This window comes from Macaca nemestrina, chromosome 4, assembly GCF_043159975.1.
Source record: "Macaca nemestrina isolate mMacNem1 chromosome 4, mMacNem.hap1, whole genome shotgun sequence".
NCBI lineage: Eukaryota > Metazoa > Chordata > Mammalia > Primates > Cercopithecidae > Macaca > Macaca nemestrina.
Genome location: NC_092128.1, coordinates 15,385,616 through 15,404,296, shown reverse-complemented (window position 1 = coordinate 15,404,296; position 18,681 = coordinate 15,385,616). Strand labels below are relative to the sequence as shown.

Below are 18,681 nucleotides of genomic sequence, written 5' to 3'. Positions count from 1 at the left end.
CTGCAGGCATGTGCCCCAACACTCGGCTAATTTTTTGTATGTGCATATTTTAGTAGAGATGGGATTTCACCATGTTGCCCAGGCTGGCCTAGAACTCCTGGCCTCAAGCGATCCACCCGCCTTGGCCTCCCAAAGGGCTGGGATTACAGGCGTGAGCCACCACACCTGGCCTACTCGGCTAATTTTTGAACTTTTTATTTTTGTAGACAGGGTCTCACTGTATGGCCCAGGCTGATCTTGAACTCCTGGCCTCAAGCAATCTTCCTTCCGCAGGATCCCAAAATCCTTGAATTATGGTCGTGAGCCACTGCACCTGGGCAAAAGAGCCAGCATTTAAACTCAGCTCCTCAGATGGAAAATCCATTCCGGATTTTGTAGAAAGTGCTTTATTTGTTCACTTAAAAAAATTAAAGTTACTCAGTCCAGGACATTTAAGTGGATACACATTCTTTCACGCTTGTCTTTCTCTAATTAAGGTGGGACCATAAGCTGAAGAGAGGAATACATCTATCTACATTTCTAAATTTTGAAATGGAAAAGCAATGATCTTTCTTCAGAGTGGTTTGTAGCAATAACTCTTTGGTGCTTTCATAAAATACTGATGATAAGTGTCTTAGTCCCTACTTATCAATGTCCTTGTATGGTGTCAGAGTCTCTATCTTGAGGCAGCCCTGAAGATCAGGCAGCTCTGGGGCACTCCTAGTGGTTCTCAAATACCCTGTTTGCTACAGGTCAGAAGTGAGAGTGCTGATGCTGGAGAACTTGTAAGAACAGTTTTGGGGACTGGGTGGAAATCACAACGGTCAGTAACAGAGGTCTATATTCTCTTTTTTTTTTTTTTTTTTTTTTTTTTTTTGAGATGGAGTCTTGCTCTATCGCCCAGGCTGGAGTGCAGTGGTGAGATCTCGGGTCACTGCAACCTCTGCCTCCCAAGTTCAAGCAACTCTACTGCCTTAGCTTCTAGAGTAGCTGGGACTACAGGCACCCGACTGGCTAATTTTTGTATTTTTAGTAGAGATGGGGTTTCACCGTGTTGACCAGGCTGGTCTCGAACTCCTGACCTCTGGTGATCCGCCTGCCTCAGCCTCCCAAAGTGTTGGGATTACAGGCGTGAGCCACTGCACCCAGCCTGAGGTCTATTTTCTTTAAAATCAGAGTGATTTCCTAAACACTCAGTCAACAGGGGGACCAAGAGTGGGGTTTAGGGGCATTAGGGTGCTGACAAGGGACCCCATTCATACACAGGGGCAGACTCAGAGGCAAGTCATGGATGAGTGCAGGTGTTCGCAGTGTGTAAGCTGTATTCCCACAGAGTAGGAAGTGGCCATAGAATCTGTCCTAGTGGTTGATTTAGTTCTCTCCCCGACCCCTACCTGCCATCTCCAGCTGGGTTCCCAGAGTAATCAACAGATGAGGGTCCTGGCCATTGTGCTGGGGCACAGCAAGTTTGCTGAGGAAGGATGGCTCAGCCAGTTATAGAGGATGAGAGAGTCCATGGCAGAAGTTCTATGGTTTCAGTGTCGGTGGTGGAGACAAAAAGGCCTCACATTACCAATCTCTGATCTATTGGACACTATGAAAGATAGACCAGCACAGGTCATGCTCATTTGACTTTTAGATAAGGCTTGAAATATTGTAAAATATTGGGGATCTAAGGTGAGCTCACTCCCATTTTTAGTTAGATAAGAAAGCTTATTGCCAGGGTCGTGGCTCACACCTATAATTCCAGCACTTTGGGAGGCCAAGGCGGGCAGATCACGAGGTCAGGAGTTTGAGACCAGCCTGACCAACACGGTGAAACCCTGTCTCTACTAAAAATACAAAAATTAGCTGGGTGTGGTGGTGCATACCTTTAATCCCAGCTACTCAGGAGGCTGAGGCAGAAGAATTGCTTGAACTCAGGAGGCGGAGGTTGCAGTGAGCCGAGGTCATGCCACCACACTCCTGGGTAACAGAGCAAGACTCCGTCTCCAAAAAAAAAAAGAAAAGAAAAAGAAAAAGAAAGCTTACCAGCATGGGCAAAGGTGGCAGACACATTCTCCTTGGTGCAGTCCCCAGGTCTCCATGAGCCAAAGCCCTCCTGCATGGGCAGGTCAACGTCCCCAAATCACGTTCCGCAGGATTCAGCAGAAGAGAGTGCCCAGACAACTGCTTCTTTGGTGACTGTCATAGAGCCTATGCTTCAGGTGACCAAGGGGATGCATTTGCCCTGTGTTTTCTTTAGGAAGCAGGTCTGTGGGAAAGCCTGCAACCCCTACTGCAGATTTAGGGGTTCCATCCAAACATTCTGATGACAAAAGTCAAGCCAGGGATCCTGCATATCTGCCAGAAAGCCTGGAAGAATGTCAGCACTTTCCTGCTGCTTCCTAGTCAGGCCCAAAGCACACACAGCGCCTCGGGGTGTCCTCGCCATGACCAGGCCACAAGCAGCAGCGACCAGGCAGGATGCCAGGACCAAGGAGGCAGGGCATAGAGTGTGGGCAACCATGAGTCAGAGGCCAGGTGGGCAGTAAAAAATGGAGTTCATCAATCCCAGAGAGAGGAACCATATGGGATCTTTCAAGGTCAAGCAAATCTCAGAGCATTGACAAAGAGAGGGAAAGATCAAATATGGAATCCAAGGCAGTTGTTTGTTCCAGCCTCAGTAGGCCTATCTGCCAGTTTTATACTCCTTCCTCCATGGAGAACCAATGAGAACCGGAACTGGAAGGCTTGTCCTGATCGTCTCCAGTAGCTGCCTGTCTAGTACTTATGAACTCAGGCGAGAGGGGCAGCAGATGTCATATCACACCACTGGAGCCTCCCTGTCTCCCCTGCTCAGACCCCTTAGCCCTCACCTTGATGCACACTCCTCTAGGAGAGAGCTCCTGCCTTATGCTTATAAGCCATCCTCCCCAGCTTCTGCCTCTAAACCGCAGCCTGGTGGTTGAGGCTCTATCAACCTGTCAGAATTCTCTATCACCAGGCACAGCTGACAGCCTACCTCTCAGATTCCTGATATATTTTCCTTCTGGGTTCCCCAATTCTTTTCCTTCGCTAGCTTTTGGAATATCCTGCAACCTCAGCTTGGATTTCTCTTGCAAACACTTGTTTGGGCGGAGATCTGTTTCAGCTACAAAGTCTAACTATCCTTTCCCACAACTGGTCCTGTTCCTAAACAGTGTGTTTAATACATAATGGGTAGTTGTAGCTCTAGTTGGCTATGTCCTTATTTAAGTGAGGCAATCAAGTCCAGAGAAAAAACAGTGAAGGCATTTTCCTGACAATGAAAGAGTGGTGGATATATAGGGCATTAGTTACAGATGACTGAGTATTAAAACTAGGTGAGTACTTAGAAATCAAGTTCCTTGGCCGGGTGCAGTGGCTCATGCCTGTAATCCCAGCTTTTTGGGAGGCCGAGGCGGGCGGATCACGAGGTCAGGAGATCGAGACCATGCTGGCTAACACGGTGAAATCCCGTCTCTACTAAAAATATAAAACATTGGCCAGGCGTGGTGGCGGACGCCTGTAGTCCCGGCTACTTAGGAGGCTGAGGCAGGAGAATGGCATGAACCCAAGAGGTGGAGCTTGCAATGAGCCGAGATCGCGCCACTGCACTCCAGGCTGGGCGACAGAGCAAGACTCCATCTCAAAAAAAAAAAAAAAAAAAGAGAAAGAAAAGAAATCAAGTTCCTTGCTGTACTTCCACAGACAAGGAAAATCCACCTCTCAGATTTTTACAGTCACACAGTTAGTAAGTGGCTGAGTTAGTAAGTGGTTGAACTGCAACCAAAATTCAGGTCCTCTAATTCTTAGTCTAACATTCTTCTCCTTATCCTATGATGCATCTCTAAAGCTATGTTATATTATTTTTCTATGATTTTTATTATAACATTAAGCCCTGTTGAAATAAGCTCAGGCCTCATAATCTTTTTGCTCATGGAGACTGTTCAACTCCTTGCAGATAAAACGAGTTAAAAAAATGTTTTGGCCAGGCGCAGTGGCTCACACCTGTAATCCCAGCACTTTGGGAGGCCGAGGCGGATGGATCATTTGAGGTCAGGAGTTCGAGACTAGCCTGGCTAACATGGTGAAACCCCGTCTCTATCAAAAATACAAAAATTAGCCAGGCATGGTGGCGCACACCTGTATTCCCAGCTACTCAGGAGGCTGAGGCGGGAGAATTGCTTGAACCCTGGAGGCGGAGGTTGCAGTGAGCTGAGATCGCACCACTGCACTCCAGTCTGGGCGACAGAGCAAGACTCCATCTCAAAAAAAAAAAAAAAAAAAAGTTTTAAGAGTGTGGATCTCCTCATAAGCATTCTTACCAACCACAATAAAATTAAAAGAAAAAAAAAGCCATTGTTCTTTCTAACTTAGCAGTTCAGAGCTCATTTAAGAATGGGTATGTAATCCTAGTGTGTAGGTTCAGACCACTGTTTGGTTAAGGTTTTGTGACGGTGATAAGCTAATAGGGACAAGGCATTGCTCTCCTGGGTGGGGATCTACTTGAAAGCTGTTCACTCACTGAATCAATCAATCACAATTATCCTGCCAGGGGACCCACGTGGGCAGGAAAGTCCAAAGGACACTGGAAATTTTGAATGCCACGTGATGGGTGTGTTTCTCTCTTTAACTTAAAGAAAAATTTCCTTTCCAACTTCTTTGTTCATGTATATGCATGAGGTGGCTAGTGGTAGTCAAGGCCAAATTTTATTACTGATGGTGGAAAACCGTGTTGGGGGCAGGGCCAAGGAATGCAAGCAATGTCTTCCTTCTAAGGTGGGAGCTGGAATTTGCCCCTTGATCTTTCTCTTCCTGGATCTCTAGTTTCTCTCACAGTCAAAATTCTTGAAAGAGCTGCCAACACTCATCTTCTCCATTTCCTCACTTCTCTGCACTCTTCAACTCACCCAATCTGGCATCTTCACTCTACTGAAGCAGCTCACACAGGGGGCTCCCCTGTCCGAGGCGATTGAACCAAAGCAACTCCATCTTGAATAGGAGCTGGTTAAAATAAGGCTAAGACCTGCTGGGCTGTGTTCCCAGACGGTTATGGCATTCTAAGTCACAGGATGAGATAAAACGTTAGCACAAGACATAGGTCATAAAGATCTTGCTGATAAAACAGGTTGCAGTAAAGAAGCTGACTAAAACCCGCCAAAACTGAAATGGCCACGAGAGTAACCTCTGGTCTTCACTGCTACCCTCCCACCAGCACCATGATAGTTTACAAATGCCATGGCAATGTCAGGAAGTTACCTTATGGTCTAAAATGGGGAAGTATGAATAACCTACCCCTTGTTTAGCATATAATTTTTAAAAAACACATGAAAATGGGCAACCAGCAGCCATCAGGGCTGCTCTGTGTGTGGAGTAGCCTTTCTTTATTCCTTTATTTTCCTAATACACTTGCTTTTACTTTCCTCTATGGACTCGCCCTGAGTTCTTTCTTGTGCAAGATCCAAGAACCGTCTTTTGGAGTCTGGATAGGGACCTCTTTCCTGTAACACCCTTAGCCTCCATGTCAACATATTTTGTTCATTTCTAACCTTAAGTGGCACATTAGGGGCATTTCATACCCTCGTGAGGGACTCATGGTTACTTCCTCATTTCCAAACACTCTTTCCTGGTTCTCCTCTTGACTTTCCGACTGCTCCTTCTTTGTCTTTTTTTGTTAGTTTTTTCCATTATTCATTCATTTATTCCATATTACAAGTATTTAGGGAGCACCTACTCTATGTCAGTACCTCTCTAGGTGCTATGGTCTAAAACTCCTGCTGTCATGGGGCTTATAGTCTAGTGAGAAGTGGTGGGGAAGAAACAGCAATACAACAATTAAGAGACTGAATTGTTTGCGGGGAGTGCCAAAACCCAGGATGGAATGATATATTTAAGGTGATAATTGCTATGAAGAAAAATTAAGGAAGGGCCAGGCATGGTGGCTCATGCCTGTAATCCCAGCACTTTGGGAGGCTGAGGTGAGAGGATTGCTTGAGCTCAGGTGTTCAAGACCAGCCTGGGCAACATATGGAGACCTTGTCTTTACAAAAAGAAAAAGAAAACTAGCCAGGCCTGGTGGCACATGCCTGTGGTCCCAGCTACTTGGGAAGCTGAGATGGGAGGATCGCTTGGGCCTGGGAGGTAGAGGCTGCAGTGGGCCATGATTATGCCGTTGCACTCCAGCCTGGGCAACACAGCAAGACCCTGTCTCAAAAAAAAAAAAAAAAAAGAAAGAAAGAAAGAAAAGGAAAAAAAAGAACAGGTGGATAATAACGAAAGGGCTGGTATATGTCATTCTAAACTGGATGGTCATGGGAGGCCTCACTGAGAGGTCAGCATGTGAGGAAGGCTATGATGGAGATAATGGGGTGATCCATACAGATCTGTGGAAAACATCCAGGTCTGTGGAAGAACCTTCCCAGCAGAGAAACTAGCAAATGCAAGGCCCTGAGATGGGAATGTGCCTTACACATTGGAGGAACAGTGACAAGGCCATTGTGGCTGAGGCAAAATGATTGCTGGGAGATGAGGCCAGAGAGCATGTGGAATTAGTTTGATTCAATGTAGGTGGAGCCTAGGAAAGGTTTTTTTTCAATTTGTTTAATTTTCTCCTTGCAACAGGAAGCAAGGCATCAGCTATGCATGAGGATGTGGAAGGAGACATGGAGAGAGAGGAGAAGGTCTAGCAGCCTTCCGAGAGAGTAGGAGACTGGATGGAAAAACGAGACTGGTATGTTTATCAGGACATAGAATGGTCAGATGGCATCTGCAGCTCACAGCCATGGAGTTTACGAGATCTGTCAGAAGGGCTGTGTGTTTTTCTCTAGCGCCACCGAGCTGCGTGGGTGCAGGCATGGAGTTGGTAGAATTGGACTCAGCCCAGGCTGGGGTTTTGCCAAGTGAGCACCACAGGGTGAGAAAGAGGCACAGGAAGTTGAGACAGATGCAAGGGAGTGACTCTAATGATTATCCAGGAAATGTCAGCTGGTATGGACATGAATGGCAGGTCCCAGTGGGTCAAGGGATTGTTGAAGCTCAAAATGAGAATGACTAGAAAAATAGAAGGAGCTGGTTGGAGAAAGTGTGGCTTAAAACTAGGATTGTAAAGAGATGGCTCAGGGTCTATTTAGAACTTGCTATGCAATGTGGGAGCCACCAGCAATGTGTAACCTTTGACCACCTGCAATGGGACTAGTGCGAATTGAGACATGCTGTAAGTGTAAAATACACACCAAAATCCCACGACTTAGTGCCAAAACAGTAAAATACCTCATGAATAATTTTTAAGGCCTGGCACAGCAGCTCATGCCTGTAATCCCAGCACTTTGGGAGGCTGAGACAGGTGGATCATCTGAGATCAGTAGTTCGAGACCAGCCTCGCCAACATGGTGAAACCTCGTCTCTACTAAAAATACAAAAATTAACCAGGCATCGTGGTGGGTGCCTGTAATCCCAGCTACTTGGGAGGTTAAGGCAGGAATATTGCTTGAACCCGGGAGGCGGAGGTTGCAGTTGAGTCGAGATCATGCCACTGCACTCCAGCCTGGGCAACAAGAGCAAAAATCCATCTCAAAAACATTAAAAAATAATAAATAAATAAATAAATAATTTAAAAAATAGTGGTTACACCACTAGTAGTTACATGTTTGGGTATGTAGACTTACTCATTTATTTTTTTCTTTTTATTCATTTATTTTTACTTTTGGCCAGGCACCGTGGCTCATGCCTGTAATGTCAGCACTTTGGGAAGCTGAGGCGGGCAGAATCACTTGAGGTCAGGAGTTCGAGACCAGCCTGACCAACATGGTGAAACCCCGTCTCTACTAAAAATACAAAAATTAGTTGGGTGTGGTGGTGCACACCTGTAATCCCAGCTACTCAGGAGGCTGAGGCAGGAGAATCGCTTGAACCAGGAGGCAGAGGTTGCAGGGAGCTGAGATCACGCCACTGCACTCCAGCCTGGGCAATAGAGCAAGAGAAAGTAATGAGGTTGTGTGACCCAGGGCAACAGATGACTATATAGGATGGGCAGTAGTTATGTAGTTTAATTACATGACATTCAAAACTGGGGGATTTTAGGAAGGAGGCAGGGAGAATTGTCTGGATGTAGCAATGAGAGTTCAAAGAGATATCTGTTCCACATTCAGGGCTATGGGGAAAACATTGCCTGCCATTTGGCGGCGGGTGCCGAGGAGATGTGTCCTCAGGGATGATCCAGGTTAGAGTAAGAAGGAGAGAGGACTCTCAAAAAAAGAGGACTGCTTGCTGAAAAGGGCCTACGTGCTCTGAAGGCACCCTGGACCGGTTTTCAGGAGGCGAGCCAGGGCCCAAGGTTTAGCGGGAGCTAGGAATTAAGGGCTTCTTCCCATGAGTGACATTCTGGGGTTAATAAAAGGGACTTAAAATTAGCTCTGGTGGTCTCCAAGCGAGCAGCTGTGGGCAAGGCACTCCTACACTCACAGTACAGGAGAAGTGGGAGGAGTAAGCATCCTTTCTTCACTGCTGGCAGAGACTCGGAGGTCTGGGGAAGAGCAGATGTGCCTTGCATCTGAGTAAGGGTGACTTTTACTCAGAAAGTGCATACCTCCCACTTCCACCTATCCATAAAATGCTAGAATCCAGCAAAGCCCATATCCTAGCCCTCTCGACTGTTCATGCAGTATTTGATAGGATAGGTGATTTTTTTTTCCAGCCAATAACAGCTTCAAATTGCTATGTGAAGGCAGATGACTCATAAATGTGGATCTTCAGTATAATTTTCTGTTCTCTGCCTTGGACCTGGATATCCTACTGCCCATTGTACGCCTACTCGTTCTCAGTACGTCCAGAATGAAACACACAATCTCACTCCCAGACGTGTACTTTTCAGTGGAGAGTACCACGCTCCACATAGGTACCAACCAGAAGCTGGGATGGGCCTGTGGTGTCTCTTTCTCTTTCTATCCTACTCTTTCTGTGGACGAGTTCATGTCCTACAAAGCTCTCTAATCTAGCTACCTTTGTCCATCTCCACAAATCTCCTCCCTTGCACCTCGAGCTCTACCAGAACCTCTTCATTGTCCTACACACATCTGCACTGACCCCTCCTGTGACCCTCCACACTGTCCCTAGGGTGACACTTCCAAAATTCCCAAGTCTCTTCGTGCCCCTCTTTTCAACCCAAAACTCTGCAGTGGTTCCCCACTGCTCTCAGGATCAAGTTGAAACCCTTTCGCATGCTCTGCAACCTCTCTGCACCCACCTGTCCAGCCTTTCCTCAGCCTGTGCCTCCGGTGAGGAATCTCCCTCTTGACCTGCCAGCTACACCTACCTGCCTTTGGGTCTCCAGTGTGCGCACAGCTGTCACAGGGCTGTGCAAACACTTATCCTTTTGCATGGAATATTTCTCTCCTCCCACTTTGCATACTTAACTTCTACTTATTGTTCAGATCTCTGCTTGGATATCCCTCTACCGAACTCCCCAAACAGGTCACATCTCCCATGTATAGTTTCTACCAGATGCATCCTATTCCTTTCTCTTGAGGTTCCTGTAACGGTTACAGTTTCACATTTATTTGTCATTATTTGATTAGTGTTTTTCTCCCCTAGGAGACCCTCTAAAGGCCTGAACTCACCAAGGGCTGAGATCATGCCTGTCTTTGCTCATTATTATGTCCCCAGCACCTAACAAACTGTCCTGCACATAGTAGGTGCTCAATAAATGTTTACTGAATACATGAATGAATAATTAGTGATGCAATAAAGGTCCTTAAGCTTTACCAAATACAGGGCCTGCCTTGATCTAGAGTGAGATTTCAATGGTTCTGGAACTCAGTTTCAGTCAGCAAATGTATAGAGCAAACGCACTGGGCCCTCCTCCACTATTCTTAGGCACACTGGAACGACTTTGCTGGAACCAGGGAGCTGGCTGAATGGCATGAGTGTCTTCTGGTAGCATCTCACACTTGGGTACAAAGGCCTGTCTACTGGCTTGCTCAGGCATGTTGAGACTCCGAGTCTGCTGTTGTTGGTAGACCTTAATGGGTCCACCTGTTCCCTTTTTCTGAGACAGTGTCCATTGGCTACATGGGTCACATCTCTGGGGGTGGCATAAAGGGCAGCCTAAGGAAGCTTGAGCAAGCTCTGAGGGTGGCTGAGAAGCACCCACTTACTGTGTCAGTTCAGCCTAGCAGGTTTCTTCATATGAAGCCCACCTTATTAAAGGAAGTGGAGGTAGGGGAGCAACTAGAAGCAACTAGTACTTGTCACCTCAAGCAAGAGGGGTTATCTACCTACATTCAGCCTCCACTCTGCAGTGTTTACTCCCACCAGTGCCTTAGTCGACTATTTTCAGTGACAAACACTCCAGCTTCAGGGCCAGGCTCTCTGATTTTGGCTTCCTCTGGGTGCAGGAAGGATGAAGGCAGCTGATGCTCCACTAGCAGCTGCCTCGGTGCCAGCAACCTGGCTGTGCTGCTGTTGGTGCCTTGGGTCTTTTTTCCTGTCCGCCCTTCTTGGCTCCCTTGGTTGCTGACTCCTCGCCATCTGACCATCTGCTTCGCTCTGCCCCTTCCACCCACCACACATTTCTGGCTGCTGACGCTTGCTGGCCCAGCCCTTGGGATGAGGGGACTCCTGCCTTCTGCTTCTCTGACCTCTGCTCCCTGGATGCCTTACGTTGATTCTCGTTCTGTGGTCCTGGAATCTTCACTGCTGCTTCTGATCTGGTGGGATAATAATGAGGTTACACGGTGAGAAGACCATCCAGGTTCTGTAATTAGTAACCACACCAAGCCAGCTCTATTGGGCGGGTGATTAGAACATTTTTTTTTTCTAACCGTAACACTTATTATACTAAAACTATCTACTTAAGTATTTCCCACCCCCCCAGATGGAGAGTTTCTTGAGGGCAAGAACTGAGTTTATTTTTATTGATATCCAGAGTGCCTGGAATATAGAAGTTAATTGGTAAATGTTGGCTGAACTGAGGTTGGGAATGGGAGGGAAAGTGTATAGGGGATGATGCTCTGATGTCAGCCTCCTGGGCTGACCCTGAAGAAAGAAGGAATACTAGGCATTTGTGGTTGTCACTCCCACCCCTCTCTTGGGGGAGTGGCCCTTGGACAGGGCAGGAGGCTGCTCAACCTTGGCCTTGGCTGCAAAGATCTCTGGGTCTTGCTGTGTGCTTCACCCTAATCTCATCCTGATGCCCGCCCAACCCATCCATGGTTCATCACCCACCGGGTCTGCAGTCCCTCCAGGGAGAGATTCTTTTGTACTAGCACGCAGGCCAGTGGGATGAGGGGGGCAGTAAATCTGGTAGCAAGTGGGAAGCCGCAGGCTGAGTGCACACAGTACTCAGTGCAAGGCAGGTGCTCCGATATCAGGAAAAAGATACAATGGCTCTTTCATTTCTCTCTCTTTTTTTTTTTTTTCAGATTATAAAGTAATACATGTTCACAGGGACAAAATACAACAGTATAAAAGCCTTCTGTCCTCCTCTATCTACTCCCTAACATCAACTACTGTTAACAATTCTTTGTTATTTGTTTATTTTTTTTGACACAGTCTCATTCCTTCGCCCAGGATGGAGTGCAGTGGCACGATCTCGGCTCACTGCAACCTCTGCCTCCTGGTTCAAGCAATTCTCGTAGCTGGGATTACAGGCGCACACCACCAACCCAGCTTATGTTTGTATTTTTTCTAGAGACAGGGTTTCTCCATGTTGGCCATGGCTGGTCTTGAACTCTCAGCCTCAAGTGATCCGCCCACCTCAGCCTCCCAAGGTGGTGAGATTACAGGCGTGAGCCACTGAACCTGACTGTACTGTTAACAATTCTTGAAGTCTTCACGTATACATATGGCTTGCATATACAAAATGTGTGTATGTGTTCACATGCAGATAGACAGATACATAGACAGACAGAATTTGATGGTGTCATGAGACAGAAAGAGAAAATGGTGGCCCACAGGTATAAAGTAGGGGTGTTGGGGTGAAGGCAGACTTGAAAGGGGCTGTTGATGGGCGAGGTAGGAAGGCCTGAGGAGAAGTGATGGAATACAAGGATAGAAGCAAGGATGGGGCAGGAGAGTCTTAATATTTGTGTTGCAAAAAATTTTTGCAGTTTAGAGAGTGAAAAATCCAACATCCAGTTAGCCTGTTTCCTTAAATTAAAAATGGGGTAATGATGTATATTCCTCACAGGTTTATAGTGATGATTAGATGGGGCTTATATATATATATATATATATTTGTTTGTTTGTTTGTTTTTTGAGACAGAGTCTCTATCTGTCACCCAGGCTGGAGTGCAGTGGTGCTATTTTGGCTCACTGCAAACTCCACGTCACAGTTTCAAGTGATTCTCCCATCTTAGCCTCCTGAGTAGCTGAGACTACAGGCACACGTCACCACACCCGGCTAATTTTTGTATTTTTAGTAGAGATGGGGTTTCACTATATATCGGCAAGGCTGGTCTCGAACTCCTGACCTCAGGTGATCTACCCACCTCGGCCTCCCGAAGTGCTGGGATTACAGGCATGAGCCACTGTACCTGGCCAGGGCTAATATATTTACAGTGCTTAGCACTGCACCTCAAACAATATTCTAAGCATTCTCTCAGCGTGTGCTGCTATTATAGTTGTTGATGTTATTGTTAGGGTGCTGCTATTGTTGCTGTTTTCAGAATGCTTCACGTGGTGCCTGGCCTATGAGGGAACCTCTATCCATCTGCAGTTGGCATATGGAAAGAACCTCCTGGTTGCATTTCTCTTTCCATTTTAGAAATCATTTTTTTGTCGTGACACTGTCTTTTCCTTTTCCTTCCATGACCGCTCTTAACTTGGTACTTTATGCTGTGCACTCTTGAAGAAAACTTGCTGGTTCCTGATGGTTATAAATCCTTGGAGGTGCGTGGAGATGTTTTAGGTAGTAAAGGGCAGTGGCCATTTTCTCACTGTCTCCCTGCCCTGGTCTTAAGCTGTTGGACATTCTTTAATCAGGAACTTATTTGCTGTACTTCGCACATACTGCCTAAGGATATCAGTTAGAATTGCTTACTTAAGAAAAATGCTCAGTCATTAAGACCACTCTTGTTCATTTCCTGCATTTTTTTTTTTTTTTTTTTTGAGACAGAGTCTCGCTCTGTTGCCCAGGCTGGAGTGCAGTAGCGTGATCTTGGCTCACTGCAACCTCTGCCTCCTGGGTTCAAGTGATTCTCCTGCCTCAGCCTCTCCAGTAGCTGGGACTACAGGCTCCCGCCACCTCGCCAGGCTAATTTTTGTATTTTTAATAGAGATGGGGTGTTACCATGTTGGTCAGGCTGGTCTCAAACTTCCGACCTCAAGTGATCTGCCTGCCTTGGCCTCCCAAAGTGCTGGGATTACAGGCATGAGCCACTGTGCCCAGCTTATTGTCTTCATTTTAAGAGCATTGACTCTGCTGCTCCTCTTGAGACATCTTGGGCAGTGATTCTGTTCTTCTGGGATACTCTGGGTGTCTCTACTTGTATTTAGAATGGCTGGCTTAAAAGTCTTTGTTTGAATATTCTGCATCCTGAATGCTCTTAGTTGTCAGTAAAACTATGCCTGCCTACGCACTCTTCTATTTCTGATTTATAAATAGGTTCAGCTGCCTAACAATTACACATACTCTATTTTGCACACACACATTACTTAAGGAGACATTTAGAGGATAGATGGCTTTTATTCCTATGAAGTTATCTGGAAATCATCTTCTTAACTATCTTTTTTTCCCCCAAAGGGGCCATAGTTTGAAGGATTTGTGATGAGACTTTTGGTCTGTGAAGCCCAAGACACAATCTCCAACATGCACAGGAAATCCAGTATGAAATTTCTAACAGGTCTTCAGAGACAGGCCCAGGACTGGCTTGAGCGTGTCAGAGAGGTGTGCGCTGTCTACTTCCCATCATACATGGCCACACATGCCTGTGGCTGTGAGAAATACTGGTGGTGACAAAGACAATGAGATGGCAGAGAAAAAGATCAGTGGGGTTTGCGAAGGTGATTAGGATGTCGTCTTAGGTATAATTAAGGACTTAATAAGGTTGAAGGAAAGAGAGGACATTACAAATACCAAGGCCCCTGAGAGATGTGCCTGGCAACCCAGAAAGGGACATATGGGGGAAACGCCTTAGTGTAACCGGGTCAGAATTTTCATTCTGGGCAGAACTGGAATTTGAATAATAATACTGAGTCATATACAGCATACAGCTATGACATTTCATTTATTTCTCCATATAATGCAATAAAGTAGATGGATTAACCCTTGACTTTTACAGACGGAGCAGAGGAGAATGAAGAGGCGTCAGTTTGGGCATCAGGCTGGATCTTCACACTCGGACCTCACTCTGCTCTATCCTGCCCAGTGTTGCTTCAAGGCAAAAAGATTTGACACCAGTTTCAGTTTAGATCCTGCCTCTACCTGGGTGTGACCCGGGTCCATCTCCAGCTCGGCCTCTGCTTTCTCTTCATAAACTTTTGGTGTTAGTCTTCGGATGATCTCTAAAACATGGCCCAGGTGTTCCTTGCCAGTAGAGTGTAGTCAGATTTGGAGGGACTGGACACTCAGTGTGAACAAGAGGAAGGCCTCAGGAGGCAGTAAAAGCTGACAAGAGGAGATAAAATGAAGCGCCTAGGGATGCATATTGGACTAGCGGGCGAAAGGCCATGACTCCTTAGTTTGCAGATAGTGAGTGGGAAAGAACTGGGGCCGAGATTGGGTAAGTTTCCCAGCGCAATTAAAAAAAGAAGAAGAAGAAGAAGAAGAAGAAGAACTAGAAGAATTACCCGGGTCCGGCCTCTTTCGCGTAGCCTGGGGCTGAGTCGCAGGCTGAGAAATCCGGTCGGGCCAGTAGGGGGCTCCACCAAGGGCAGTCTCAGAATGCCCAAGAGCCCCACCGTCGCCCGGGGTCTTCTAGAGGAGTGGGTAGTGGTGGGCGCTGAAGAGCTGTAAAAGACTAGCAGCCCGCGTCCGCGTCCGTCCTCCCGGGTCCCCAGTCCGCAGGCGGCCGCCGCCTCGGCCCCGCCCTCCCACCTCCATTCCCGGCCCCGCGGGCCCGAACGGTCCCTCTCGCAACCGATCCTATGGCGGGGGCGCGGAGGATGCGAATTCCTAGAAGCCTTAAGAGGCTGCCCAGCGTTGGAAGTTCGTATCCCCGAGAATGCTGGACGTTCCAGCTCACACACCCGCTCCGGGCACAGAGTCAGCTGGGGGGTGCTGGGAGGGAGAACGCCCCGCTCCTCATCCCCCATCCTCGTGCACCCTGGAGCCCAGCTCCATACGTTCGGCCACCCCAGGCGGACTCGGAGGTGGTCGGGTAGCGGGTGGTGGCGGGAGGGGACCGGGTAACTGCAAGCCGGAGAGGAGGTCGCTGGGCCGGGCCGGAGGCGCACAGGGGCTGCGTGGCTACCTCTGCGGCACCCGCCCCACCTCCGCCGGCTAAGCCCGGAGGGGGACGGTGAGTCAGATCTCGGGCACCCGCGGGTCGGGCATGGGGGGAGGGCAGGTCAGGAAATGACATCAGAGGCCTGTGCTCAGGGAGCGGGGGTCTGAGCCGGGCCGGGGCGGCGGGGGCGGCAGTGAGTGGAGTGGGGTGGGGGCGGGCGGACCTCGGCGGAGCCTCTGGCCTGAGGCAGGATCAGGGCCCCTTCCTGGGGGAGTTTCCTGCCTGCTCCGCCCTTCCCCGCTCTCCCCGCCCCCTCTCCGGGCCGCTCCTTGTATGGTCTGGGCGCCGCTCTCTCCCCGCCCCCTCCCTCCTCCCTCCCTCCTCCTTCCGTGTGTCCCTCCCCGCCCGGCTGGAGGCTGCTCCGGACTGGGACGCAGAGTCCGTGGACCCGGCGCCGAGGAGGCCACCCGAGACGCGGCGCGCACGCTCCGGCCCGCGGTGAGGTGCGGGGAGCGGCAGGGCGGCCCCACGGGGAGGGGGCGCGGGGCGCCGGGAGGGGGCGCATGGGGGTCGCCAAGGGGAGCTGGGACCGCCCGGGGCTCCTGAGCCGGGCTCTGCGCTGCGTAACCCGGCGACCCACCCCAGCAGCCCGGCCCGGCCATGGCGGCCCCCCGCCCGTCTCCCGCGATCTCCGTTTCGGTCTCGGCTCCGGCTTTTTACGCCCCGCAGAAGAAGTTCGGCCCTGTGGTGGCCCCAAAACCCAAAGTGAATCCCTTCCGGCCCGGGGACAGCGAGCCTCCCCCGGCACCCGGGGCCCAGCGCGCACAGATGGGCCGGGTGGGCGAGATTCCCCCGCCGCCCCCGGAAGGTATGCGGCGGGGCTTGGGGGCTGGACCCCAGCGGGCGCCGGAGGGGGGGCACTGTTTTCGGGAATCTGGGGATGTCTGGAAAGGTTGTTGCCTAGGGGGCTGGGCGCAGCCACCCTGTCCCGAGCAGATGTTCTTACCTCATCGTGGAGCTCGTGGCTGGGAGCCAGAGCTCCTGGGACCGTTCCAAGTCCCCCGCTTGGGGGTGGGAGGCGGGAATGTGGGGCACGAATCTTCCCCTCCGGGTCCGTTTTCCGAAGTGTAACGGGAGCTGCACCACTCCTTGGCCGTGCCCCCGGCCTTTCCTGACCTGGTACTCCCAGGGCGCCCTGCGCCCCGCCTTTGCGTCCCCACACGCTCTGGGACCCTCGAGAGAATTCTTGGGTTAGGGGTTAGAGCGGTAAACCGAGGGGAGCTTGGGTGAGGGGCAGAGGGACCCCGGGCGACGTCTTTCTCCTTCCTACCCCAGACTTTCCCCTGCCTCCACCTCCCCTCGCTGGGGATGGCGACGATGCGGAGGGTGCTCTGGGAGGTGCCTTCCCGCCGCCCCCTCCGCCGATCGAGGAATCATTTCCCCCTGCGCCTCTGGAGGAGGAGATCTTCCCTTCCCCGCCGCCTCCTCTGGAAGAGGAGGGAGGGCCTGAGGCCCCCATACCGTCCCCACCGCAGGTATGGAGGCCTGGGAGGGGCGGCTGTACCGGACACCCCCAAGGCGAGGAGAAGAGGGCCCTTTCTTACCTCCCCTGCACCTCTGCCTTGGGGGTGGGGGGAATGGAGGCTTGGAATAGGTGCTCTGACCTCTGACCCTCTAGCCCAGGGAGAAGGTGAGCAGTATTGATTTGGAGATCGACTCTCTGTCCTCACTGCTGGATGACATGACCAAGAATGATCCTTTCAAAGCTCGGGTAAGGGACCGCAGAGTAGGAAAAGCAGGGCCCAGGGCCAGAGAGACAGGGGATAGAGCTATGGAGGATGGTGTCCTCCTGTCTGCATCTCTCTTCCCTCTCCCACCCCTTGCAGGTGTCATCTGGATATGTCCCCCCACCAGTGGCCACTCCATTCATTTCCAAGTCCAGTACTAAGCCTGCAGCTGGGGGCACAGCACCCCTGCCTCCTTGGAAGGCCCCTTCCAGCTCCCAGCCTCTGCCCCAGGTTCCAGCTCCAGCTCAGAGCCAGACGCAGTTCCATGTTCAGCCCCAGCCCCAGCCCAAGCCTCAGGTCCAACTCCATGTCCAGTCCCAGCCCCAGCCTGTGTCTTTGGCTAACACCCAGCCCCGAGGTCCCCCAGCCTCATCGCCAGCTCCAGCCCCTAAGTTTTCTCCAGTGACTCCTAAGTTTACTCCCGTGGCTTCCAAGTTCAGTCCTGGAGCCCCAGGTGGATCTGGGTCACAGCCAAATCAAAAATTGGGGCATCCCGAAGCTCTTTCCGCTGGCACAGGCTCCCCTCAACCTCCCAGCTTCACCTATGCTCAGCAGAGGGAGAAGCCCCGAGTGCAGGAGAAGCAGCACCCAGTGCCCGCACCGGCTCAGAACCAAAACCAGGTAAGGGATGGTGATAGGACAAGGCTTGGGACCCGGGTGCTGGGGCGGGGCTGAGTCAGGAGCCAGAACAGAAGCATGAAGGTGATTGGAGAGTCAGGGTGGACACGGGGGTGGCGGGATAGGAAGTTTCATCCTCTGAGGTTAGCCTGGTGGAACAGTGGTAAGAAAATGCTCTTCTGGAGGAGAGGCCTGGCTGGGTGTGGGGCTGGGTGGGGCCTGGCTGGGAGGGCACAGAGAGCACAGGCTCTGAATTAGGAGGATCTGGTGGACCTTTCCTTGCGCCTTTACCCCAGAAAGTTAAAGGGAGGGATGAGATCACCAGTCCCACCTTGGTTTTTCCCATTCTTGGGTCTTGAGTTAATCTCCCTGCTCACTCTTTCTGCCTGAGGGCTTGGAGATAAGAGTCAGCCCCAGTAAACATTGGCTGAGCCAGCATCTACCACGTGCCGGGCACTGTGCTCTGTGCTCAGGAGGGTAGGACATGGGAAGGACGAGATCTCTGCAAGAAGCTCAGCCTTCAGGTGTCAGATGGACCTGGAATGGAATTCCTGGTTCGGGCTTCTCCCAAGCCCTTAGACTGGGCAAGTTAGGTGAACCCTGAGCCTCAGTTTCTCAATCTTTAACATTATCTACTCCATACAGTGGTTGTAAAGATTAGGTGAACTAATAACCTAGAGAGTGTTGGGTTCTGTATCTAGCACATGAATGCTCAAAATACAAAAGCTGTAATTACAAAATGGTTCTTGCCTTCTAGTTCAGGAAATAAGACCTTCCAGTTTCTGGTGATGATGATGCTGGTCCAAGCATCCATAGAGTCCACTGATAGTGTGGATGTCTACTTACACTCAGACACAGCATAGGAAGAAATGCCAAGGACCAGTGAGCTTTGCAGAATCCTGTGAGTCACA

The 18,681-nt window shown here is 50.0% G+C and overlaps 2 protein-coding genes across 2 annotated transcripts in view; one reads left to right on the top strand and one right to left on the bottom strand.

Moving 5' to 3' along the window:
* Positions 1 to 16,771, bottom strand: part of LOC105471179 (family with sequence similarity 131 member B) — a 30,591-nt gene extending 13,820 nt beyond the window's left edge. The window contains exon 1 of the mRNA XM_071094317.1: positions 16,372 to 16,771. The gene's annotated coding sequence lies outside the window, so the exon portion shown is untranslated. The remainder of the gene's footprint in view (positions 1 to 16,371) is intronic.
* The window catches only part of LOC105471178 (zyxin), a 9,951-nt gene continuing 6,871 nt past the window's right edge, over positions 15,602 to 18,681 (top strand). Inside the window, exons 1-5 of the mRNA XM_024789534.2 lie at positions 15,602 to 15,868; positions 16,011 to 16,233; positions 16,701 to 16,900; positions 17,044 to 17,136; positions 17,252 to 17,773. Of these exons, the coding sequence (XP_024645302.1) occupies positions 16,026 to 16,233; positions 16,701 to 16,900; positions 17,044 to 17,136; positions 17,252 to 17,773 (1,023 nt within the window). The 5' untranslated portion in view covers positions 15,602 to 15,868; positions 16,011 to 16,025. The remainder of the gene's footprint in view (positions 15,869 to 16,010; positions 16,234 to 16,700; positions 16,901 to 17,043; positions 17,137 to 17,251; positions 17,774 to 18,681) is intronic.